At 45.3% G+C, this 26,084-nt stretch overlaps 1 protein-coding gene across 1 annotated transcript in view; it reads right to left on the bottom strand.

Annotated features, from left to right (window-relative positions):
• Positions 1-24,020, bottom strand: part of LOC138664038 (zinc finger protein 1 homolog) — a 44,410-nt gene extending 20,390 nt beyond the window's left edge. The window contains exons 1-6 of the mRNA XM_069750451.1: positions 23,970-24,020; positions 3,106-3,249; positions 2,797-2,976; positions 2,591-2,714; positions 2,419-2,507; positions 2,155-2,245 (exon numbers count right to left, since the gene is read on the bottom strand). Coding sequence (XP_069606552.1) covers positions 2,155-2,245; positions 2,419-2,507; positions 2,591-2,714; positions 2,797-2,976; positions 3,106-3,249; positions 23,970-23,996 — 655 coding nt within the window. The 5' untranslated portion in view covers positions 23,997-24,020. The remainder of the gene's footprint in view (positions 1-2,154; positions 2,246-2,418; positions 2,508-2,590; positions 2,715-2,796; positions 2,977-3,105; positions 3,250-23,969) is intronic.
• Between the last annotated feature and the right edge of the window lie 2,064 nt (positions 24,021-26,084).

Below are 26,084 nucleotides of genomic sequence, written 5' to 3'. Positions count from 1 at the left end.
CAGCATTTTTGGGTGTTTTTGGACTAAAACAGTATCTAGACAATCAACAACCAGATGTCCTTGACATTTTCTGGGAATTATTGACCACTGTTATGTAAGATATCCAGGAAATCGTACTAAATCAGACTCAGATGATAACATTGTACAAGACTTGTTTTTCAGCTATTTTTCAGATATTAAAAAGATGAAGATTAACCATTTCTTTAACAAATGTAACTGCTATAATTTCTTTAACAGGATATGATTATTCCCACCCGCTGGAACTCCTCCCCTGACGACCGGGGGCGCAGGGTAAAAATAACTTAGGCTACGTTCACATTGGCGTTCCGCCAATGTGCGTCGCTGTTGCGTCGGCGACGCGCCCCTATGTTTAACATAGGGGACGCGTGCGTTTTTTTGGTGGCGTTTTTCGACACGTGCGTCGTTTCCGACGCTAGCGTCGGACGCAAGAAGATGCAACAAGTTGCATTTTTTGTGCGTCCGATTTTCGTAAAAAAACTACGCACGCGTCGCAAAACGCAGCGTTTTTGCGCGCGTTTTGCGCGCGTTTTTGTGCGTCGTGCGTTGCGTCGCCGACGCACCGGCGCGCAACGCTAATGTGAACGTAGCCTTACAACTCTCCCTGAATGCTGGACGCTAATGTCTGTAGCGACCGTGGTGCTGTGCCTTCTCTTGATGGAGCGCCTGCTCTCCCCGCTCTTAGAACACCACCAGAAGTGACGTTTCGCCGGCCCCGACAAAACCGGAAGTGAAGCAGCTCTTCTGTTTCCGGAAGCCGCGCGCCGGGTGTAGCATCGCCAGGACAGCGCGCCTATGCCGACTGGAGGAACGCCCCGCCAGGATCGCTGCCATGTCTTGAGCCGAGAGCCTCCCACCGGGGGGAGCAGCTCAATCCCGGAGCCTCATCCCGCTCCGGGCCTTTGGGGTAGAGGGACTCCCCACTGGGAAGTTTTGACCCCGAGCCTCTTGACAGGGGGAAGGATTTGGAAGACCGCACGATCCCCCTGAGCTCAGTAAGCTGCACAGCTCTTTCTCGTGTGTCCCTCCATGCAGGGACAGGAAAAACACTGAGGATTGGTGAGTGGGACCAGACATTTGAACTCTCGTGTGTTTCATGTACCAGCAAGGAGGAGGAGGACCTCCTCCAGGGTGCTGTCAGGGGCCAGATGTAATGTGACGCTAGTCACTTCTCACGGCTAAGCTGCGAGTCAGAGTGCTCAGGGAGTCCAAGGTCAGAAGTCAGGAGGGTACGTCATAAACAGAAGGAAGAGACAAAAGCGTAGTCAGGTAACGTTCCAAGGTCAGAAGCAAGGAGATTAACGGATCAGAACTGAAGGCGTTAAACAAGCGGATGGTCAGAACCAAGTCCAAAGTCAGGCAACAGATCTCAAGGCACAGTGAGCACAATGCACATACCTCACAAGATGGATGTGCGTCTGGCAGTGGTCTTGGAGAAGCTGCTCAGTTAAGTCGGCATGGCCATTACCCAGGATAGTGAACACCTGAGACAGCCGACGCCTCCCAGTCACAGATTGCATAGTCGAGCTGTCAATAAACACACCGACAGCTCAGCCCCGCCCTGAACCAGACTGGATGGTAATGATGTCAATCAAAGTACTAACAGCTTCAGCATGCCCCTGTATCAGATTGGATGGTCGAGCTGTCAGTAACTGCATCCCTGACACCCTGAGGGTTGGAACCGTGACAATTAGTTATTTGAGTGACTGGACCAATGTGTCTCTGCTGCGACCAGATATTATCTTTGCACAATGCCATTACTTTCAATTGTTCTGGTTTGGGGCATGTGACAATCTAATGCTTTTTAATTTAATATATGGAAAGACATGCCAAATTTTAAAAAGGTGGAGGGAAGCATTAGTAACGTATTTGCTGAAAAGCTAAATGAAATTAAAGTGTCTCCTGTGGTTGGGTGCAGAAACCACATTTGTGGTGATCAGCACTGGATTCTAAGTTTTCATTTTGCAAAAACAATATAATTTCAATTTTACACTTTCAATGTTTCCCAATAAAAATGCAATAATAAAAAGAAATATAGTTTCAAAAATATGTGTAGGTCAAAACTTAATTGAAGAATCCAGTGACTCAGAATCACTGCAGAATCAGAATTCTCTGAATTTAGTAGTCACTACTCACCTGTGCTGTCATCTATAGGAATCTTCTCTTTATACCGCTCATCACCCCTCACATTTGTCTCTGCAGTATCACTATAGGTCAGATCTTTACCCTGAAGATGGAGAAGTCACATCTATGTTCAGCTGTAATGCTGCCATCTCCACCATTCTAATTACACAAGTATAAACTATATAATACTGGTGGATCAATCAAGACAGAACACAAGATCTTAACAGCCGTCTACACATCATAGGGGAGATCTCATGCCACCTTCTCTCCATATACCTGATGATCTTGAGGAACATTGGGATTTTCTTCTGAACAGTCCTGTTCTTCTGAACATCTCTCTGGTGTTGTCCTCTTACTAAATAGAACTGGAGGAAACACATACAGGGACTGAATTCATTCTTTACATACAAATAATTACAGTTTGTGTATTTTTCATCCTGTCCATTACCCGGTGATGTGAAGGGCTGTGAAACCTCCATCATGACGTCCTTGTACAGATCTTTGTGTCCCTCTAAATACTCCCACTCCTCCATGGAGAAATAGACGGTGACATCCTGACACCTTATAGGAACCTGACACATACAATGATACCGTCATCCCCCGATCCCTCCATAGAGTTACTGTATAATGTCCCAGCATTCCCAGCAGTGTCACCTCTCCAGTCAGCAGCTCCATCATCTTGCAGGTGAGTTCTAGGATCTTCTGGTCACTGATGTCTTCATGTATCAGGGGGTGAGGTGGAGGGTCGGTGATCAGACTCAGGGGTCTTCCCCATCCCTCAGACACAGGGTCATGACAGAGCTCACTAGAGGTCTTCTTCACTACTGTGTAATCCTGGTTATGGAGAGACACATGAATAAATCTCACTACAGACATTTCCAGAGTCCTCACCTCTCCAGTTCTGTCCATCTGTTATTCCCATAGATAAGAATGATGTAATGTGACGCCATCAGAATCTCTCACCTCTCCAGTAAGCCGGAAGAGGATCTCTAGGGTGACGTGTAATATCCTCTCCGCCATCTTGTTCCTGTCCCTATCCATCCTAGATGGGTCAATCAAAAAATTCTCTTGAAGATCTCCACTGAGATGATTCGATATTGTAGGGACCTGAATGAAACAAAAATGTAAAAACATAGAGATCCTGATTGAAAATGAGAAATAACTTTTTTTTTTGGGGGGGGGGGAGAATTTGAGTTTTTGAAATTTAAATAGGCTGCAATCCACAAGTCATGGGTTAGTCCCAATAGTTTGGGACAAAGCGGCGGGACTGTTGGATGGGGTTAACAGACTGTTGCGGATAAAGTGCGCTCTCCCCTCCATGTTAGGATGGGATGGGGATTTGTTGGGGATGTTTCTCTGTTGTGTGGGGGGGTGGGGTTGGGGAAATATTTGTATAATGTACATCACCATGGTTACTGTGGTTGTGGCTTCGGCCGCAAATGGATGAAAGAATGTGGGATAATATGTACTGGGGAGGGAAAATATCGGGAAGAATGAGAATTGTGAGTTGGAATGTCAGGGGTTTGGTGTCTGGTGTGAAACGGCAAGCTGTGTTTAAATTTTTGAATTATGCCAGGCCGTCAGTGATCTGTCTGCAGGAGACTCATATGGTGAAGGAGAGAACGCATTTTCTGGCTAAGAGATGGGTTCAGGTGGGATACCATGCCACATATTCAGCATACTCTAGGGGGGTCAGCATCCTCATCTGTGCTGGGGTACCTTTTGTATATCACAAAGTGGTTATAGATCAGTTGGGTAGATTTGTATGTTTACTTTGTAAACTGTATGGAAGTCTGATGTGGCTGGTTTCAATTTATATTCCACCACCATATTGTGGAAAGGTGCTTCACAGACTTCTGGAGAGAATAGAGGAGACACCGGGGATACCGTTTTTGCTAATAGGGGAGTTTAACAACATTCCGGACGCACACTGGGATAGGGGAGACGAGAATCATTAAAGTCGTGTGGTAATTGCACACCATTTGGTGCCATCCTGAGGGAAACTGCTCTGTATGATTTATGGAGTATGCTTCATCCTGGGGTGTACAAGTATTCCTGTTTTTCGTCCTCTTTCGCTTCTTTGCCAAGAATAGATCTGGCCTTGGGCAATTCACAGATGTTGGGCCTTGTAGGGGAGGTAACATATATGGCTAGAACAATATCTGATCATTCCCCCATGAGTGTGATACTTGAGGGTGTGGGATCTCTACCTGCTAGGGGGTGCATGGGGAGGCTGAATCCGTTCTGACTACACCTTATTGATTTAGATGGACACATAGGGGGGGGGAATTAAGGAATATTTTAAAATTAATGACGGGTCGGCTTCGGTATTGACGGTATGGGAGGCTATGAAGGCCTATTTCAGAGGGCTCTGTATTAGGGGGATATCCCGAGTCAAGGCAGAAACAGGCAGGAAGGATCAGATGTTGATAATAGAGTTGGAGGAGGCTGAGGAGGCATTAATCAACGATCAATCCCCAGAGGCACAGGGGAGGTTGAAGGTTGCGCAGAATAGAGTATGTCAGATGGCAATGAAAAAAGCGGATTGTAGGAGAATGTTTCAAACTGCTAAATACTTTGAAGAGGGGGACAGGGCAGGCCATCTCCTTTCCAGAATAGTGACGGCGCAGAGAGACTCCACACATATAATCGCTTTGAAGGGAAGGGATGGGAAGGAGCACACTGGTTGCAGAGCAATTTTGGAGGTGATGACGGAGTATTATTCGGATCTTTATAAATCACGTGTACAACCAACGATGGAGGAGGTGGATGGTTTCTTGACAGAGGTTCAGCTTCCCAGACTCTCAGTGACCGATCGTGGACTTCTCGAGGAGCCGTTTAATTTGGAGGAGCTTGACACCGCATTGGTCTCTATGCCTAATGATAAAGCCCCGGGGGTAGATGGGACCCCGGGGGAGGTGTATAAAAAAATATAAAGAGATACGGCTTCCTGCCTTATTGGAGGTGTATGCTGCTGGTCTGGTGGAGGAGGAGCTGCCGAGGTCCATGCGGGAGGCAATAATTGTTGTGCTGCCAAAACAGGGTAAGGATCCCAGGGATCCAGCTTCTTATCGCTCTATCTCGTTATTAACGACATATCAAAATCTTGGCCAATATGTTGGCTAACCGTCTTAACAAGGTGATAACGACACTAATACATCAGGACCAATCTGGATTTATGCCCAATAGTTCTACAGCATGTAATCTTCAATGATTGTTTCTCAATATGCAGGTAAAGGCGGATAATATGGGTCGGAGGGTTGTGGTGCCTTTAGACGCCGCTAAGGCGTTTGATAGTGTGGAGTGGCGGTATTTGTGGGTGGTCATGAAGGGTATGGGTTTTGGTGAAAGGTTTTTACGTTGGGTGCAGCTGATGTATGCGTCTCCAAGAGCCAGGGTACGGGTAAATGGAGTCTTGTCGAGGGATTTCCCTTTATATAGGGGAACGCGGCAGGGGTGCCCCTTGTCTCCTCTGCTGTTTGCAATTGCTGTTGAGCCCTTGTTGGCGGCAATACAGAGGGACAGGGACGTAAAGGGGTTTCGGTATGGAAACTATGAAGAAAAAATAGCCCTGTACGCAGACGACGTGTTATTGTTCTTGGTTGATGCACAGGAGTCTTTGGGGGCCTTTATGAATAGTATTTCTAAATTTGGGTCTCTTTCCGGATTATCTATTAACTGGGATAAGTCTGTGTTGTTGCCCATGGACGTGGCGGCTCCTCTGACACTAGACCCTGGGGTTCCCTTAAGAGTAGTACATGAGTTTAAATATCTTGGCATCGTGGTTTCGGACAAAATAGAGGACTATGTGCGGCTCAACCTGACTCCTTTGCTTGGGAGGTTCCAGCAGAAGATTGGGGCCTGGAAGAAGCTATTTCTGCTGGTCGCAGGCAGAGCCAATTTGATCAAAATGATACTTATGCCTCAGTTCCTCTACATATTGCATAATGCTCCAGTGTGGCTGCCTCAGAGTAAATTTTATAGGATCAATACTCTATTTAGGGATTTTATTTGGAAGGGTGGACGGACGCGCATCAAATTGGAACATCTGCAAAGGGCAAAGGATGAGGGTGGTCTGGCAGTCCCTAATCCATGGATCTACTATATAGCATCCCAATGCCAACATATGATTGGTTGGGGAGAACCAGAACAAAGCTCTTCAGTGGGGATAATCATTGAACACGCGGTAGGGAAGGGCCCATTGTTAGCCAGTCTTGAAGCAGGTAGATTCAGAATTAACCCCCCAAAATTCCAAACAATAGCTATGCTGGCGAAAGTCTGGCAGAAAATTAAGCAATGGAGGGGAGTAACGGAATTTACGAGATATATGCCAATTTGGTTTGAGCCTAGGTTGGCAGAGCTTACGAGATTGCGAGGGTTCGGTCAGTGGAGGCGCATTGGCATTTGGTTCGTGTCTCAGTTGCTTGATGGGGATGTTATCAAAACATTCGAGACACTTAGGACTGAGGTTCTTTTGGCCCCACAAGACGTTTTTTCAGTACCTGCAGTTGAGACACGCCCTAAACTGTCAAAATGACGGGTCGCGATTGATTCTGCAGTCAGATAGCATGTTGAACCTTATTGGGCCTCAGAGGAGTACCCTCGTTCATTACCTTGATGTTCAGGGGTCTGATGGATACCTTTTTGTTGAAGCATCCGTTAAGGATTAAGGAGAAATGGGTGGTGGACGTGGGCCCCTTGTCGGAGTCCCAGTGGGAGTCCATTCAATATAACCCCAGGTCTTTCCTGAGTGAGGCTAAGAGGGTGTCATAGCTATACCTGGTGTATAGGACCCCGGTATGGATGATGACAGCAGGACTAAGCGGTGACTCAAAATGTCCCAGGTGTGGTGAGGAAGGCGCTGATCTGCTATATATAATGTGGTCGTCTGTTCACCTGCAACCCTTTTGGGTGAAGGTGCTTAACCTTCGTCAGACTGCATAATTTTACAACGTTAACAGGCTGCAGAGATACAATTGTGCCTTCATATATATTTTATTGAAATTTGGCCAATATATTCTGGACCAAAACTGCAGAGATGTCACGAAATTTCAGCCCTCTACGGCTTTTCGAAAAAGAAAGTTATTGCAATTTTAAAACGGAATAGTTACAATTGTACCTACTCAGCCGGACGAAGGTTAACTTGATCCAGGAGGTGACAGGAGTAGATGTGGTGCGTAACCCGCTGACTTGCCTTTTGGGCTGTATGGATGATATTGCTACGTATGAATGTGGAAGGCTGACTATCGCAAGATTGTTGTATGCTGCGAGAAAGCTAATCGCAATGCATTGGTTGGATGAAAAACCACCAGGGAAAAAGGAATTTATCAACAAGATAAATTTTATTGTCCTTATGGAAAGAAACATATACAGTAAGGGTATGTGCACACGTCAGGATTTGCTGCAGAAGAAAACCGGAAATTTTCTGCAAGAAATCCGCATTTTTTTTGGCGGTTTTTTTCCCAGTTTTTTTGCGGTTTTCTTAGCATTTTGCAAGCGTAATTAGCTTGCAGAATGCTAAAGTTTTCCAAGCGATCTTTAGCATCGCTTGGAAAACTGACTGACAGGTTGGTCACACTTGTCAAACATAGTGTTTGACAAGTGTGACAAACTTTTTACTATAGATGCTGCCTAAGCAGCATCAATAGTAAAGGATATCATGTTAAAAATAATTAAAAAATGGTTATACTCACCCTCTGCAGACAGCCGATGTCCTCAGCGGCGTCCGTTCCTATAGATGGTGCGCACAGGACCTTCGATGACGTCGCGGTCACATGAGCGGTCGCGCGACCAATCACAGGACCGCGACGTCATCGCAGGTCCTTCACACAGAGCATCTATAGGAACGGAACCGGCAGCGTGCACCGCTGAGAGGCGGGAAGACATCGAGGGTGAGTATATCACTGTTTTTTATTTTAATTCTTTTTTTTTTTTTTTTACCAATTATATGGTGCCTAGTCCGTGGAGGAAAGTCTCCTTTCCTCCACCCTGGGTACCAACCGCACATAATCTGCTTACTTCCCGCATGGTGTGCACAGCCCCATGCGGAAAGTAAGCAGATCAATGCATTCCTAGGTGTGCGGAGTCACCGCAATTCCACAAATTTAATGAACATATTGCTTTTTTTTCCGCGATGCAATTTTTTCGCGGAAAAAAATGCAACATTTGCACAAAAAATGCAGAATACATTGTAAATAATAGGAGGCATATGTAAGCATTTTTTTCACATTTTTAATCTCGTTTTTATAGCGAAACAACGCGAAAAAAACGCAAAAAATACTGTACGTGTGCACATGGCCTAAGAGAGGTCAGAATACAAAATTTGAAAATGTGTGGGGCGGATGGATGGATTACCCAGGTGTGGCGTCTGCTGAGTTACTGCAAAGTAGAATGGGGGTCGTTTAGTTGATTCTGGGGGCACTCCTACATGTACAGGTGTGTTTTTGTAAAGCTTGCTATCCTTTCTCAAAAGGTGATGTTGTCAGATCGTTGTATTGGATAACGGGCAAGAGATTGGGGGAGGGAGAGGGGGGTTGGTTAGGGGGTAAGGGTAATGTTTAGTAAAATGAAAATATATTATCAGGTCATGTATCTAATGCATTTGTCTGAAAATTGTATCGGACTGTGTTAATAGTATGTCATATGCTTTAATAACAAAAACATGATTTAAAAAAAAAAAAAAGAAAATGAGAAATAACATTTAGAAGCTGAATTCTTTTTGCTCATATGGACTAGAACATGAGTGGAATAGTTTACAATGCCAGCTCCTCCATGATCACAATCTTAATAATAATAATAATAATAATCTTTACTTATATAGCGTCAACATATTCCGCAGCGCTTTACAATTTAACAGTTTCAATCTTCTTCCATAACGATAATTCAAGTCTCACTCGCCGATACTGGAATCTGCATTAGCAGGAAACTACTGTACAATGTAACAAGGATGACACCTTCATTATCCACTAACTTTTCTATAGGATACCAAAGGAAGTGGATCTATTCCGCACTACTGGAATTCCAAAATCAGGATCCAAGACCAAGATTAGAGAAAAGTGTTTTCTTGTCAACGTGTTTCAAAGTCGATCTGACTCCTTCTTTAGGACAACCCCAGTTAGCAATAAAGATATGTAAAAAAACAAACAAAATAAACATATTTGGTATCAATGTCTTTAGACAAATCAGTTTTATGAAAATATAAATGAATTACCCGTATATACTCAAGTATAAGCCGACCCGAGATTAAGCCGACCCCCTTAATTTTGCCACAAAAAACTGGGAAAACTTATTGACTCGAGTATAAGCCTAGGGTGGGAAATGCAGCAGCTACCCGTAAATTTCAAAAATAAAAATAGATGCTCCATACCGTTCATTATTGCCCCATAATATGCTCCATATAAAGCTGTGCCACATATAATGCTTTGCACCGTTCATTATGGCCCCATATAAAGCTGTGCCACATATAATGCTCTATACTGTTCATTATTGCCCCATAGATGCTCCATATAAAGCTGTGCCATATATAATGCTCTGCACCGTTCATTATGGCCCCATAGATGCTCCATATAAAGCTGTGCCCCATATATAATGCTCTGCACAGTTCATTATGGCCCCATAGATGCTCCATATAAAGCTGTGCCCCATATATAATGCTCTGCACCGTTCATTATGGCCCCATAGATGCTCCATATAAAGCTGTGCCATATATAATGCTGCTGCTGCAATAAGAAAAAAAGTCACATACTCACCTCTCTTCGCTCAGGACGCCGGCGCTTTCAATACTTAGCTGCTCCTCGTGCGGCTCCGTCTCCAGCACCGACGATCAGCAGAGGGCGCGCACTGACTATGTCACCGTGCCCTCTGACCTGAGCGTCACAGCCAGAGGACGCTGGAGACGGAGCTGCACCGGAACGAGGAGCAGGTAAATATCGAGCAGCACTCCCCTCCCCGTATACTTACCTGCTCCTGGCGCGGTCCCTGCGCGTCCCTGCTTCTTCCACCGCTGCATCTTCTTCCTGTATTGAGCGGTCACAGTTACAGATCATTACAGTAAATGAATATGCGGCTCCACCTCTATGGGAGGTGGAGCCGCATATTCATTACTGTAATGAGCAGTACCATGTGACCGCTCAGTACAGGAAGATAATGCAGCGCTGGAAGAAGCAGGGACGCACAGGGACCGCGCCAGCAGTAGGTAAGTATAACTAGACAGCCCCCGCTCCCCCTCCCCTGCCGACCTGTTATGATCTGGTGGCCTAGGAGCAGCATGAGACGGACTCTGGAGAAGGTGGTCCCTGTACTGACCGCAAACCCTGAACCTAGCAGCGCAACTAGAAGTAGCCGTGGGAGGTACCTAACACTCCCTAGACCCCTCGACACAGCCTCAGAACTAACTTCCCCTAAAGACAGAAACAGGAAACCTATCTTGCCTCAGAGAAAATCCCCAAAGGATAGATAGCCCCCCACAAATAATGACGGTGAGAGGAGAGGGAAATAACATACGCAGACATGAAATCAGAATTTAGCATAGGAGGCCATACTAGCTAAAAAGGAAGAATAGGACAGAGTACTATGCGGTCAGTAAAAAACACTAGAAAATATCCACCACAGAAAATACAAATCACCACATCTGACTAAAGACATGGAGGGTATATCTGCATCTCCAGAGACACAGCTTGGCTGCAAAAAATCCTTCACAGACATAAGGTCCACAGCAGGTGGACAGCAAAAACAAAGCCAGGACTTATCTTTGTAGAAAAGCACAGCAAACAGGAGAGACCAGAAGGGAAGTGAATCCTCCAAAAACAATGGACAACTGGCACTGACTAAAGGATAAAGCAGGACTTAAATAGCCCAGCCCAAATTGCAAAAAATAGATACACCTGATAAATGCTGCGATCCAACTACCGCAGCACTACCACTCATAACCACCGGAGGGAGCCCAAGAGCAGAACGCACAAGAGTACCAGAAAAAATGAAGCTCAAAAAAGAAACCTTCTGCACTCCAAAGAGGCACTTTGACCCCTTCACAAATAAAGCATTATTACGGAGGATCTGAAACACCATCCTGACCTGTTTCACATGAGACTCCCAATCATTGGAAAAAATCAAAATATCATCCAAATATACCATTAATTTATCAAGATAACTCCGAAAGATATCGTGCATGAAGGATTGGAACACAGATGGGGCATTAGAGAGTCCGAATGGCATCACAAGGTATTCAAAATGGCCTTCGGGCGTATTAAATGCAGTTTTCCATTCGTCACCCTGCTTAATACGAACAAGATTATATGCCCCTCGAAGGTCAATCTTAGTAAACCAGCTAGCCCCCTTAATCCTAGCAAACAAATCAGTAAGCAAAGGCAAAAGGTATTGAAATTTGACCGTGATCTTATTCAAGAGGCGATAATCAATACAGGGTCTCAAGGAGCCATCCTTCTTGGCAACAAAAAAAAAACCTGCTCCCAATGGTGAAGAAGATGGCCAAATATGCCCGTTCTCCAAAGACTCCTTATTATAGCTCCGCATGGCAGCATGTTCTGGCACAGACAGGTTGAAAAGTCGGCCCTTAGGGAAATTACAACCTGGAATCAAGTCAATAGCACAATCACAGTCCCTATGCGGTGGAAGGGAACTGGACTTGGGCTCATCGAATACATCCTGGAAATCAGACAAAAACTCAGGAATTTCAGAAGAGGGGGAAGAGGAAATTGACATCAAAGGAACGTGACCATGAACCCCCTGACAATCCAAACTAGTCACAGACATAGATCTCCAATCTAACACTGGATTATGTACCTGTAACCATGGAAAACCCAGCACAATATCATCATGCAAATTATGCAACACCAGAAAACGACAATCTTCCTGATAGGCTGGCGCCATGCGCATGGTCAGCTGTGTCCAAAACTGAGGTTTATTTTTAGCCAAGGGTGTAGCATCAATGCCCCTTAACGGAATAGGGTTCTGCAAAGGCTGCAAGGGGAAACCACAACGTCTGGCAAATTCTAAGTCCATTAAGTTCAGAACGGCGCCTGAATCCACAAATGCCATGACAGAAAATGATGATAATGAGCAGATCAAGGTCACAGATAACAGAAATTTAGGTAGTATAGTACTGATGGTAACAGAACTAGCGATTCTCTTTGTACGTTTAGGGCAATCAGAAATAACATGAGCAGAATCGCCGCAGTAAAAACACAACCTATTCTGACGCCTGAATCTTTGACGTTCAGCTCTAGACAAAATCCTATCACACTGCATAGGCTCAGGGCTCCGCTCAGAGGACAATGCCACAGTGTGCACAACTCTGCGCTCGCGCAAGCGCCGATCAATCTGAATGGCCAGAGACATAGAATCACTCAGACCAGCAGGCGTGGGGAACCCCACCATAACATCTTTAACGGATTCAGAAAGACCCTTTCTGAAAATTGCCGCCAAGGCATCCTCATTCCATTTAGTCAGTACAGACCATTTTCTAAATTTCTTGCAATACAATTCTGCCGCTTCTTGACCTCACAGGGCCAACAAGATTTTCTCAGCGTGATCCACAGAATTAGGCTCATCATACAACAACCCCAATGCCTGAAAGAAAGAATCAACATTAAGCAAAGCAGGATTGCCAGTTTCCAGGGAAAATGCCCAATCCTGTGGGTCACCACGCAGCAGAGATATGATGATTTTAACCTGCTGAATAGGATCACCAGAAGACCGGGGTCTCAATGCAAAAAACAGTTTACAGTTATTTTTGAAACTCAAAAATTTGGATCTGTCACCAAAGAATAAATCAGGAGTGGGAATCTTAGGTTCTAAAGGTACCTTCACACATAACGATATCGTTAACGATATCGTTGCTTTTTGTGACGTAGCAACGATATCGTTAAGGAAATCGTTATGTGTGACAGCGACCAACGATCAGGCCCCTGCTGGGAGATCGTTGGTCGCTGAACAAAGTCCAGAACTTTATTTCGTCGCTGGATCTCCCGTGGACATCGCTGGATCGGCGTGTGTGACACCGATCCAGCGATGTCTTCACTGGTAACCAGGGTAAACATCGGGTAACTAAGCGCAGGGCCGCGCTTAGTAACCCGATGTTTACCCTGGTTACCAGCGTAAAAGTAAAAAAAAACAAACACTACATACTTACCTACCGCTGTCTGTCCTCGGCGCTGTGCTCTGCACTCCTCCTGTACTAGCTGTGAGCGTCGGTCAGCCGGAAAGCAGAGCGGTGACGTCACCGCTCTGCTTTCCGGCCGCTGTGCTCACAGCCAGTACAGGAGGAGTGCAGAGAAGCAGAGCGCCGGGGACAGACAGCGGTAGGTAAGTATGTAGTGTTTGTTTTTTTTTTACTTTTACGCTGGTAACCAGGGTAAACATCGGGTTACTGAGCGCGGCCCTGTGCTTAGTAACCCGATGTTTACCCTGGTTACCCGGGGACTTCGGGATCGTTGGTCGCTGGAGAGCTGTCTGTGCTCTCCAGCGACCAAACAGCGACGCTGCAGCGATCCGGATCGTTGTCGGTATCGCTGCAGCGTCGCTTAATGTGAAGGGGCCTTAAGGCAGGAGTCTGAACAATATAATCTGAAATACCCTGTACCCTAGCAGCAAGCTGATCCACCCGAGAAACTAACTCCTGAACATTCATGTTATTACTAGATTCCGTAGCCACCCAGAGATTAAGAGGGAGGAAAATACCAAACAGGCTAAGGAAAAAAAAATGGCTCAAAACCTTACCTCCCTTCTTCTGAGATGCAATTAACTCATTGTTGGCCAGTTGTACTGTTATGATCTGGTGGCCTAGGAGCAGCATGAGACGGACTCTGGAGAAGGTGGTCCCTGTACTGACCGCAAACCCTGAACCTAGCAGCGCAACTAGAAGTAGCCGTGGGGGGTACCTAACACTCCCTAGACCCCTCGACACAGCCTCAGAACTAACTTCCCCTAAAGACAGAAACAGGAAACCTATCTTGCCTCAGAGAAAATCCCCAAAGGATAGATAGCCCCCCACAAATATTGACGGTGAGAGGAAAGGGAAATAACATACGCAGACATGAAATCAGAATTTAGCATAGGAGGCCATACTAGCTAAAAAGGAAGAATAGGACAGAGTACTATGCGGTCAGTAAAAAACACTAGAAAATATCCACCACAGAAAATACAAATCACCACATCTGACTAAAGACATGGAGGGTATATCTGCATCTCCAGAGACACAGCTTGGCTGCAAAAAATCCTTCACAGACAAAGCTGGACAAGACAAACATGAAAATGCACAGAACTATAAGGTCCACAGCAGGTGGACAGCAAAAACAAAGCCAGGACTTATCTTTGTAGAAAAGCACAGCAGACAGGAGAGACCAGAAGGGAAGTGAATCCTCCAAAAACAATGGACAACTGGCACTGACTAAAGGATAAAGCAGGACTTAAATAGCCCAGCCCAAATTGCAAAAAATAGATACACCTGATAAATACACCTGATAACTACCGCAGCACTACCACTCATAACCACCGGAGGGAGCCCAGGAGCAGAATTCACAACACCGACCCCCGGGTATGACTCGAGTATAAGCAGAGAGGGGGACTTTCAGCCCAAAAAAATGGGCTGAAAATGTCGGCTTATACTCGAGTATATACGGTAACCCGATCTGTAAAAACTCTAAAGAGAAGAAAAATCAAAATGCCTGAATTAGCTTTTACTTCAATTCACTTGGAATTTATTTTCCAAATTTACAGTAAATCATATGATAAAAAGAATGGTATAGTTCAAAAGTAGAACTATTTCCACAAAAAAACAAGCCCTCACTTGGCTTTGTAAGCGGGAAAATAAAAAAGTTACGGATTTGCGCTAAAGGGGAGGGAGAAACGAAAGCACAAAAACAAAAAATGACTCAATCCTTGCGAGGTTAAAGGGACTCTTGTCAGCAGAGAATGACTGCTCAAACCAAGCACAGACATTCGGTGCATCATGGCAGGGCTAAACATTTAAGTGCACCTTCCCACATGCTTTTTTCTTTCTATCTCCATCCTTATCCCCCTTCTTTGATTGACAGCTATAGCTTCATAGAGCAAAAGAAAAGATGAGATCTGTTAGAATCTATTTCTTTTTGACCATCTGCCATCTTGTTGTGGTTCAGGCTGCAGGTCTTTTTTCTCTGGTGCTGGGTTTGTCCTAGGTCAGGTGAATGTATCACCCTTTATTACCCAGCACCTGCCTCTCAGTCCTTGCTGGACAACAGTGTTCATCCGCTAGGGTTCTGGCTTGGTGCCTTGTTAGCTTTCTGTGTATGATATTGTGCAGTTCTGGGATCTCTCGTTCTGCCAGTTTTGTTTTTGGTTTTCTATTTGTTTCTACAGCTTCCTGTATTTTCCTACTAGGAGGTTACCTGTTTTTCTCGTTCCCAAGAGAGGGAGAGGAGGTTCTCTGAGGGTCTATGATTGTATTGTGGTAGGACTTTTTTTGTCAAAAAAAGGATGGGGGTCTTAGGCCGTGTCTGGATTTTCGGGAGATTAATAAGATCACTGTGCGCAATCCTTACCTGTTGCTGCTAATTCCGGATTTGTTTAACCAACTAGCCAAATCGACCTTCGTGGGACATATAATTTGCTGTGGGTGAAGGAGGGCGATGAATGGAAGATAGCCTTTAATACCCCGGAAGGTCATTTTGAGCGTCTTGTGATGCCTTTTGGCCTTACTAATGCGCCTGCATTTTTTCAAAATTTCATTAAAGACATTCTGAGGCCGTTGATTGGTAGAAGTATTATTGCTTATTTGGATGACATTATGATTTACTCACCTGATCTGTAGTCACATTGGCAGAGAGTACGCAAAGTTCTACAGATTTTGAGCGAAAACTCACTCTTTGCTAAATTGGAGAAGTGTGAGTTTGCAGTAAAGAAAATTAGTTTTTTGGGGTACTTTGTCTCCAATGATGGGTTTGACATGGACCTGGTGAAGGTTCAGGCAGTTTTGGAGTGGTCTAGGCCTGAATGTTTAAAGTATGTACAAAGAGTTTTAGGGTTTGCTAACTATTATAGAAAATTCATAAAGAATTTTTCTGTTATTGCTAAACCTATAACTGACCTCACCAAGAAGGGTTCTAATACTGTCCAATGGTCTATTGAGGCTGTTAAGGCTTTTGAGCATCTGAAGGAGAGGTTTAGCTCTGCTCCTGTTTTGATCCAGACAGATGAGACTAAGTCATTTCTGGTAGAGGTTGATGCCTCATCAGTAGGGGTGGGGGCAGTTCTGTCCCAGGAGGGAGAGGATGGGGTACATCCCTGTACTTTCTTTTCTAAAAATTTTTTTAGAGACTGAGCTCAACTATGATGTTGGGAACCGAGAGTCGCTGGCTACTAAACTTGCGTTTGAGCATTGGCAACACTTTTTGGAGGGGGCTAGACATCCGATACAGATTTTTACTGATCCTAATAATCTGATATATCTGGATGCTGCTAAACGTTTGAATGCCCGTCAAGCTAGGTGGGCACTGTTTTTGCCTGCTTCCATTTCTCTGTAACTTATATCTCTGGAACAAAGAATGTCAAAGCGGATGCTTTGTCTCGTAGTTTCTCTCCAGCTGTTAATACTGAGAAGGAGGAATGTATTTTGCAAAAAGGGGTGGTGGTGGCAGCATTATGTTCTTAGTTGGAGAATAGCACCCTAGAAGCCCAGAATGCTGCACCATCAAACACTCCGTATGGTAAATTATTTGTGCCTAGAGCCTTGATGAGAGCTTTGTTTGCTGAATGTCATGAGTCTCGGTGGAGGGTCATCCAGGGATTTCGGAAACTAGCAAGTCGATCGGTCGAAGATTCTGGTGGCCAGGGTGGCAAAGAGAAATCATCAGGTGGGTGCATCAGTGTACTGTGTGCGCTTGGTCAAAGGCCTCACATGCCCCGGCTGCAGGGTTGCTTTACCCTTTGGAGGTTCCTAGTTTACCATGGACGCATCTTGCTATGGATTTTATCACCGATCTGCAGGCCTCTGAGGGTTTTCCTGTCATCTGGGTTGTTGTGGATCGGTTTAGTAAGATGTGTCATCTGCTTCCGATCAATAAATTACCCTGCGCCAAGACTCTAGCTAAGGCATTTGTGAAAGAGTGTCAGTTCCAACGGACATTGTTTCCGATAGGGGACCACAGTTTGTGGCTCGATTTTGGCATGCTTTTTGCGACAGATTAAAAGTTTGTCATTTTCATCAGATTATCATCCTGAGTCCAATGGAGAGACAGAAAGGAAGAACCAGGACGTCGAGCAGTTTTTGAGATGTTTTGTAGCAGACAATCAGGAGATGTGAATCAAAGATTATAAATTAAACCACACCTCATGTAGCCAGAGTCCTACAGGACACTATTTAAGATGCACGTCACAACCATGGAGTTCATCCTGGAAAAAAGTCCAACTAGTAGAAAAGACAGCGCCTCAAAAGTTGGTGCAAAAAGAATCAAATTTATTCCGCCTCCTGTGCCAACATTTTGATCCAAAAGATCTTGAGAAAGATCTTTTGGATCGAAAAGTTGCCACAGGAGGCAGTATAAAATGTGATTCTTTTTTCACCAACATTTGAGGCACTGTCTTTTCTACTACTTAATCAGGAGATGTGGTCAGAATATCTACCACTAGCTGAGTTTGCTCTTAATAATAATACGTCTTCCTCGGTTGGGTGTTCTCCTTTTTTTGCTGTACAGGGAGACATCCATCTTTCGGACTATTTTCTAAGATTGGGGTGGCGGTGTCTGAGGAGGGGAGTTTTTCTAGAAATTTGGAAAGGGTTTGGACCAGGGTACACCATAATTTGAAAGAGGCGAATAGGAGGGCAAAGAAATATTTTGACAAAAAAAGAAGGGAGACGTTGTTTGCAGTTGGGGACATGGTCTGGTTGTCCTCTAGGAATCTGCATTTGAAGAACCCTTCTAAAATACTGGGGCCCAAGTTTGTAGGACCCTTCAAAGTGGTTCAGGTTGTCAACTCGGCAGCGGTGAGATTGGATATCCCCTCTTCCTGGAGAATTAATTCATTTTTTCATGTATCTTTACTGAAGAGAGTTGACACGCCAGATAAAGAGACAATACTGATTGTTCCTCCAATTGATTAGGACGGCGAGTTTGAGATTTCACTCATTCTTGATTCCAGGTGACACAGGGGAAGGTTGCAGTATCTCGTGTCCTGGAAGGGTTTCGGTCCCGAGGATAATTCCTGGGTGAAAGCGGAGGACGCCTCAGCCTCAAGGCTGATTAAGGCTTTTCACAGGAGATTTCCGAATAAGTCTCGGCCAGGATTCTCATAAAAAGGGAGGTACTGTTATAATCTATTTTGTTGTGACCATCCACCATCTTGTTGTGGTTTTTAGGCTGCTGGTCTTTTTCCTCTAGTGCTGGGTTTGTCCTAGGTCAGGTGATTGTATCACCCTTTATTACCCAACACCTGCCTCCCAGTCCTTGCTGGACAATAGTGTTAATCCACTAGTGTTCTGGCTTGGTGCCTTGTTATCTCTCTGTGCATGATATTGTGCAATTCTGGGATCTCTAGTTCTGCCAGTTTTGTTTTTGGTTTTCCATTCGTTTCTGCAGCTTCCTCTATTTTCCTACTTGGAGGTTACCTGTTTTGGGTCCCAATCCCTAGATCCTTCGGGGTACCCTTCCCCCCTACCTGTAGGTCTTTATTTGAGTTTAGACTAGGAAACGTCAGTGGGTCTATTCACAAGGAATAGGTCGCCCACTCCATTGTAGGGTTTCAGCATAGTACTAGTACACGGTCAGTTTTTCCCCCTTCTACCCTAGTCCTGAGTTGCGGATCTGTAACAAGATCAATGGAAACAAAGTTGTGGGAAGGTGCAATTAAATGTTTGACCCCGCCATGATGCACCAACAGCCTGTACTTGGTTTGAACAGTCATTCTGTGCTGACAGGTTCCCTTTAAACGTGATGTTATTACGTCATAGAAATAGATAGGCTGGAGAAAAAAAATAGAGCAATAGGGTCTTATCCGCTAAAAATTAAGAATTAAAAATAGCAGATTTTGCTCACTTGATCCACAAAATTGTGTGTTTTAAAATGTTATGCAGCTGCTGCGGATCCAAGGGCCATCAGACCACTTTCAATAGAAACCAGAAGGGATTTTGTGGACTTGCTTGCGCAGCTAATTATTGAAGATGGCAAAATCAGAAAATTATTTAAATAATTGGTTTTAATTGACGCGTTTTGAAGTACAATATAGTTCTTCCTCAGGAAAGAGTGTGTTGTATTTCAAGATGTCGAATAAAACCATATATTTAATTATCTTTAAATTATCTTCTGAATTAGACGTCTCCAATGATCAGGAGCGCGAGCAAGTCCACAAACCCTTCTGGGTTCTGTTGTTATGCTATGTGAGCTCTGCAACCAATCAGCAGCCACTTCTCTAACTTCTTTTGGCAAAAACTAACACACGGAAGAATTGAGACATCGATGGAATGGTGTCTACACATGGTGAGTATAGCAGTTGCCACAAAATAAATTTAGCACAAACAACTCAACATAAAAAAACATGACACACAGCGTCCCTTTTTACAGACATTTACCCCTTTGAGCACTACAATGGGCATGTTTGTCCCAAGCATGGCATAGCGCCAACTCCAATTCCGACACTTGTCCCTGTCAAAAGTGACCACTTCATCTAAGGTTGACAGTGGGATGGGATCCTTTGTCTGCTCTCCCACTGCAACCAGATGATTGTGAGGTGCTGCTGCACTCCTGACAATGGCCTCTAAGTCTGCAATGTGTAATAGTCTCAAAGTCTGTGACGCCCAGAGGTGGCGTCTTATAGACTGGCTGTCAAAATGGACACTGATCGGCAGGGATAGTGCACTGCACTACAGTAGTACAGTGCAGGGCCGGATTGGCAATCTGCCAAACCAGACATATGCTCAGTGGGCTGCAGTGCTAACCCAGAATGCCAGTTACAGCCCTCAGTTTGCAGGCAGCTGGCCCTTTAAATCTTCTACATACTGACATTGTGTGCAAGCAAACGCACATGCACTTGGTATGCTGCCGCATGCACACAGGCCTGTTACTGTCCGATGCTGGCCAGTACCAGGGTCAGAACATTTTCCTGTGGGCAAAGTTTGCACTTTACTGTCCTTTCCTCGGTAGGTAAATGAAATTGGCTCCTCTGTGCCCGACCAAGGACGCGTTGCAGTCCCCTATGGGATGTATATACAGCAGTCGCAGTCTCCTATGTGAAGTATATATAGCAGTCAGTTTCCTATATAATGTACACTGACAAGCAAAAGAGTGACAAAGTTTTGAACTGTTGATTTTCAAGCTCCATATCTCACCATGCACTAAAACTTCAATAGTAAGACTATCATCGTTTTGAAAACACAGCGAGCAGTAAAGATTAATTTCCCTTAATAGTGGGCACAATGTTAGCTACAGCCACCGAGCAATCACATGTGCCCACTATTAAACAGAATGAATATTCAGTGCTATCCACTCCTACGGGCATAGAGAGCAGTGAATATTCATTCTGCTTTATAGCGGGAACACATGATCGCCTGGTGGCTGCAACTAACACTGTGCCCCTTATTAAAGAAAATTAATATTCACTGTTCCGCACGCCCATAATCCTGGCCTTGGAGAGCAGTGTGTATTCTGGCAGCTGTTTTTCTCATTAACCCCTTACAGACATCGGGGATAATAGTACACCGATGTCAGTATCCCTCCTTTTGATGTTGGCGCCCACATCTTTCCCAGTACATGTCAGCTGTTTTGAACAGCTGACATGTGCCCACAATAGCCACGGGTGGAATCGCGATCCACCTACGGCTATTAAAACGAGTTAAATGCCGCTGTCAAATGCTGAGAGCGGCATTTAAATGGCGCTTCCGGCAATCGCGCCGGAAATACACACACCAGTGACCTGCGTTATCGCAGGTCACCAGTGTGTCGGCATGACAACCTGAGGTTTCCTGGAGATCTCTATGGTTGTCAGCATCGGATTGCTGTGAGCGCCACCCAGTGAGCGGCTCTCATAGCAAGTCAGCAATTCTACTACATAGAGGCGATCTGACCATCGCCTCTATGTAGCAGAGCCGATTGGGCTATGGCAACTTCTAGTCTCCCATGGAGACTATTGAAGCATGCCAAAAGTAAAAGAAAAGTTTTTAAAAATATGAAAAAATATAAAAGTTCAAATCACCCCCCTTTCACCACATTCAAAATAAAGCAATAAAAATAAAATCAGACCTACACATGTTTGGTATCGCCGGGTTCAGAATCGCCCGATCTATCAATAAAAAAAGGATTAGCCTAATCGCTAAACGGCGTAACGAGAAAAAAAGTAAAAATGCCCAAATTACTTTTATTGTTCACCGTGGCATTGCATTAAAATGCAATAACGGGCGATCAAAAGAACGTATCTACACCAAAATGGCATAATTAAAAACATCAGCTCGGCAAGCAAAAAATAAGCCCTCACCCGACCTCAGATCACGAAAAGTGGAGATGCTACGGGTATCGGAAAATGTCACAATTTTTTTTCATAAACAAAGTTTGGAATTTTTTTTCACCACTAAGATACAAAAGAACCTAATCATGTTTTGTGTCTATGAACCAACAACGACCTGGAGAATCATAATGGCAGATTAGTTTTAGCATTTAGTGTACCTGGTAAAAAAAAGCCAAACAAAAAAGTGTGGGATTGCACTTTTTTGCAATTTCACGAAACTTGGAATGTTTTTTCCGTGTTCTAGTACATGACATGGTAAAACCAATGGTATCGTTCAAAGTTGCAACTCGTCCAGCAAAAAACAAGCTCTCACACGGCCATATTGACGGAAAAATAAAAAAAAGTTATGGCTCTGAGAAGAAGGAGAGCAAAAAATGAAAACGGAAAACCAAAAAAAGCTCAGGGGGCTAAGAGGTTAATGTACACTCTGCACCCCATCTTGACTTAACCCCCCCCAGAAATATAGAAATTTTTGCAATTTTATTAAAAAAGAAAAACTGAAATATCACATGGTCATAAGTATTCAATAGAAGCACCTTTTGAGCTAGTATAGCCATGAGTCTTCTTAGGAATGATGCAAGAAGATTTTCACACCTGGCTTTGGGGATCCTCTGCCATTCTTCCTTGCAAATCCTCTCCAGTTCTGTCAGGTTAGATGGTGAACGTTGGTGGGCAGCCATTTCAGGTCTCTCCAGAGATGCTCAATTGGGGTCAGGGCTCAGGCTGGGCCAGTCAAGAATGGTCACAGAGCTGTTCTGAAGCCGCTCCTTTGTTATTTTAGCTGTGTGCTTAGGGTCATTGTCTTGTTGGAAGGTGAACCTTCAGCTAAGTCTGAGGTCCATTGCACTCTGGAAGAGGTTTTCATCCAGGATATCTCTGTACTTGGCCGCATTCATGTTTCCTTCAATGACAACCAGTCGTCCGGTCCCTGCAGCTGAAAAACACCCACATAGCATGATACTGCCACTACCATGTTTCACTGTTGGGATTGTATTGGGCAGGTGATGAGCGGTGCCTGGTTTTCTCCACACATACCGCTTAGAATTATCACCAAAAGGTCTATATTTGTCTCATCAGACCAGAGAATCTTATTTCTCATAGTCTGGGAGTCCTTCATGTGTTTTTAGCAAACTCTATGCGGGCTTTCATATATCTTGCACTGAGGAGAGGCGTCCGTCAGGCCACTCTGCCATAAAGGCTGCAGTGGTAGTCAACTTTGTGGAACTTTCTCCCATCTCCCTACTGCATCTCTGGAGCTCAGTCACAGTGATCTTGGGGTTCCTCTTTACCTCTCTCACCAAAGTTCTTCTCCCACGATTGCTTCGTTTGGCTGGACGGCCAGGTCTAGGAAGACTTCTGGTTGTCCCAAACTTCTTCCATTTAAGGATTATGGAGGCCATTGTGCTCTTAGGAACCTTGAGTACTGCAGATATTCTGTTGTAACCTTGGCCAGATCTGTGCCTTGCCACAATTCTGTCTCTGAGCTCCTTGGCCAGTTTCTTTGACATCATGAATCTCATTTAGTCTGACACGCACTGTGAGCTGTGAGGTCTTATATAGACAGGTGTGTGCCTTTCCAAATCAAGTCCTGTCAGTTTAATTAAACACAGCTGGACTCCAATGAAGGAGTAGAACAATCTCAAGGAGGATCACAAGGAAATGGACAGCATGTGACTTAAATATGAATGTCTGAGCAAAGGGTCTGAATACTTATAACCATATGATATTTCAGTTTTTCTTTTTTAATAAATTTGCAAAAATTTCTACATTTGGGTGCAGATGGAGTGCAGAGTGTACATTAATGGGGAAAAATGAACTTTTTCTTTAATTTACCAAATTGCTGCTTTTAAACAAAGAGCGAAAAATGTGAAGGGGTCTGAATACTTTCCATACCCTCTGTATATATATGTGTGTGTGTGTGCTTCTGGTCTCAACTGTGTGTGTTTGTGTATATATACATTACACATACATAGTAGAAGCCATGGAACCAAAATTTTACATACACTATATAAAAAGACAAATATGCATGTTTTTCCTCAATATCAGACATGACAATCAGAATAAATCTTTCCTGTTTTAGGTCAATTAGAATTATCATAATTATTAATATTTGCCAAATGCCAGAATAAAAAGAAAGAAAGAGAGAGAGAGAGAATGTTTTAAGGAATTTTTATTACCGCTTCAGTGATGGCAAGTTCTGCTTATTGCAAACTGAGAAAATATTCTAACTGGCGCAAAACTGCGAATTTCAGGAAATCAGCTCATCTCTGCTGTATAGACACAATACTGAAGGGGTTAATGTCCCCTGCAGCCAGTAATGGGGAATCTCCAGCACCTACCTCCACCTGCAGAGCCGCACACCACATATATGGCTGTTCTGTGCGCACAGGACCTGTGATGAGGTCACAGGAGGGGAGGAGTCAGGGGTCACATGATCAGGGGCCTCAGTGTATGCAGGACTCTGCTGTGCTGGTTGTCATGGTGCGGGATGAGGGGAAGTTTATGTGTGGGGTCAGGAGGGGTTTACAGGGTGAATGTAGCAGAGCCGTGTGTATGTATACGAGGTGTACAGAGCAGAGCCGTGTGTGTACGAGGTGTACGGAGCAGAGCCGTGTGTGTACGAGGTGTACGGAGCAGAGCCGTGTGTGTACGAGGTGTACGGAGCAGAGCCGTGTGTATGTATACGAGGTGTACGGAGCAGAGCCGTGTGTGTACGAGGTGTACGGAGCAGAGCCGCGTGTGTACGAGGTGTACGGAGCAGAGCCGTGTGTGTACGAGGTGTACGGAGCAGAGCCGTGTGTATGTATACGAGGTGTACGGAGCAGAGCCGTGTGTGTACGAGGTGTACGGAGCAGAGCCGTGTGTGTACGAGGTGTACGGAGCAGAGCTGTGTGTATACGAGGTGTACGGAGCAGAGCCGCGTGTGTACGAGGTGTACGGAGCAGAGCCGTGTGTGTACGAGGTGTACGGAGCAGAGCCGTGTGTATGTATACGAGGTGTACGGAGCGGAGCCGTGTGTGTACGAGGTGTACGGAGCAGAGCCGTGTGTGTACGAGGTGTACGGAGCAGAGCCGTGTGTATACAAGGTGTACGGAGCAGAGCCGTGTGTGTACGAGGTGTACGGAGCAGAGCCGTGTGTGTACGAGGTGTACGGAGCAGAGCCGTGTGTATGTATACGAGGTGTACGGAGCAGAGCCGTGTGTGTACGAGGTGTACGGAGCGGAGCCGTGTGTGTACGAGGTGTACGGAGCAGAGCCGTGTGTATACAAGGTGTACGGAGCAGAGCCGTGTGTGTACGAGGTGTACGGAGCAGAGCCGTGTGTGTACGAGGTGTACGGAGCAGAGCCGTGTGTATGTATACGAGGTGTACGGAGCAGAGCCGTGTGTGTACGAGGTGTACGGAGCAGAGCCGTGTGTATGTATACGAGGTGTACGGAGCGGAGCCGTGTGTGTACGAGGTGTACGGAGCGGAGCCGTGTGTGTACGAGGTGTACGGAGAGGAGCCGTGTGTGCGAGGTGTATGGAGCGGAGCCGTGTGTGTGCGAGCGGAGGTGTGTTTGTGTACATGGTATATGGAGCCGAGCTGTGTGTCTTAGGGTATGTGTCCACGTTCAGGATTGCATCAGGATTTGGTCAGGATTTTCCATCAGTATTTGTAAGCCAAAACCAGGAGTGGGTGATAAATGCAGAAGTGGTGCATATGTTTCTATTATACTTTTCCTCTAATTGTTCCACTCCTGGTTTTGGCTTACAAATACTGATGGAAAATCCTGACCAAATCCTGATGCAATCCTGAACGTGGACACATACCCTAAGAGGTGTAAGGAGCGGAGCTGTGCGTGTGTGAATGGGGTGTACTGAGAACATTTGGGGGTGCATGGCGTATGTGCGAAGAGGAGCTACACATGTATGACGTGCGTGCAGAGAGCTGTGCATGTGTAAGGGGGGACAACTGTACCGCAGGTACCTGGGTGCCGGGTCCAGAACTCATAAGGATGCATCCCCTGTTCCGTGGGGGAAGCTTTAGTGAGCGGGACCTTCCTCCTGACCAAGGGGGCGGGGACGTAAAAGGGAAAAGCGTTCACAGCAGCACAATTTGGCATGATCAGAGGGCAGTGCGCAGTCAGGTGACTGGCGAGCACCACGTCCCCTCCCTATAGAGTACCGGCGCTGCAACAGGGCCCCACCGGCTGCAGGGGGATCGCTGCCCGAAGAGAAGCCGGGTGAGAGAGGAACCGCTGCGCTCAGGGTGAGGAGCGCCCTGTCCTGACAGCGGGGATTAGAGACAGAGGTGCTGTGTGCCAGTGACTGCCAGAGGGAAGGACGCCGTACGCTCCGTGTCCGTGAGTACAGCACACGTGCCACATAAGAGGGACCGGGACTGACACTCGCGCCTGAGTCCTGCCAGTTTATTTGCTGCATTCAGCATATGGACTAGGGGTAGCGGAAGGTAC

The sequence above is a fragment of the Ranitomeya imitator genome, chromosome 2 (genome assembly GCF_032444005.1).
Source record: "Ranitomeya imitator isolate aRanImi1 chromosome 2, aRanImi1.pri, whole genome shotgun sequence".
NCBI lineage: Eukaryota > Metazoa > Chordata > Amphibia > Anura > Dendrobatidae > Ranitomeya > Ranitomeya imitator.
Note: the sequence above shows the minus strand (reverse complement) of the source record. Positions and strands in the feature narration are given on the sequence as shown.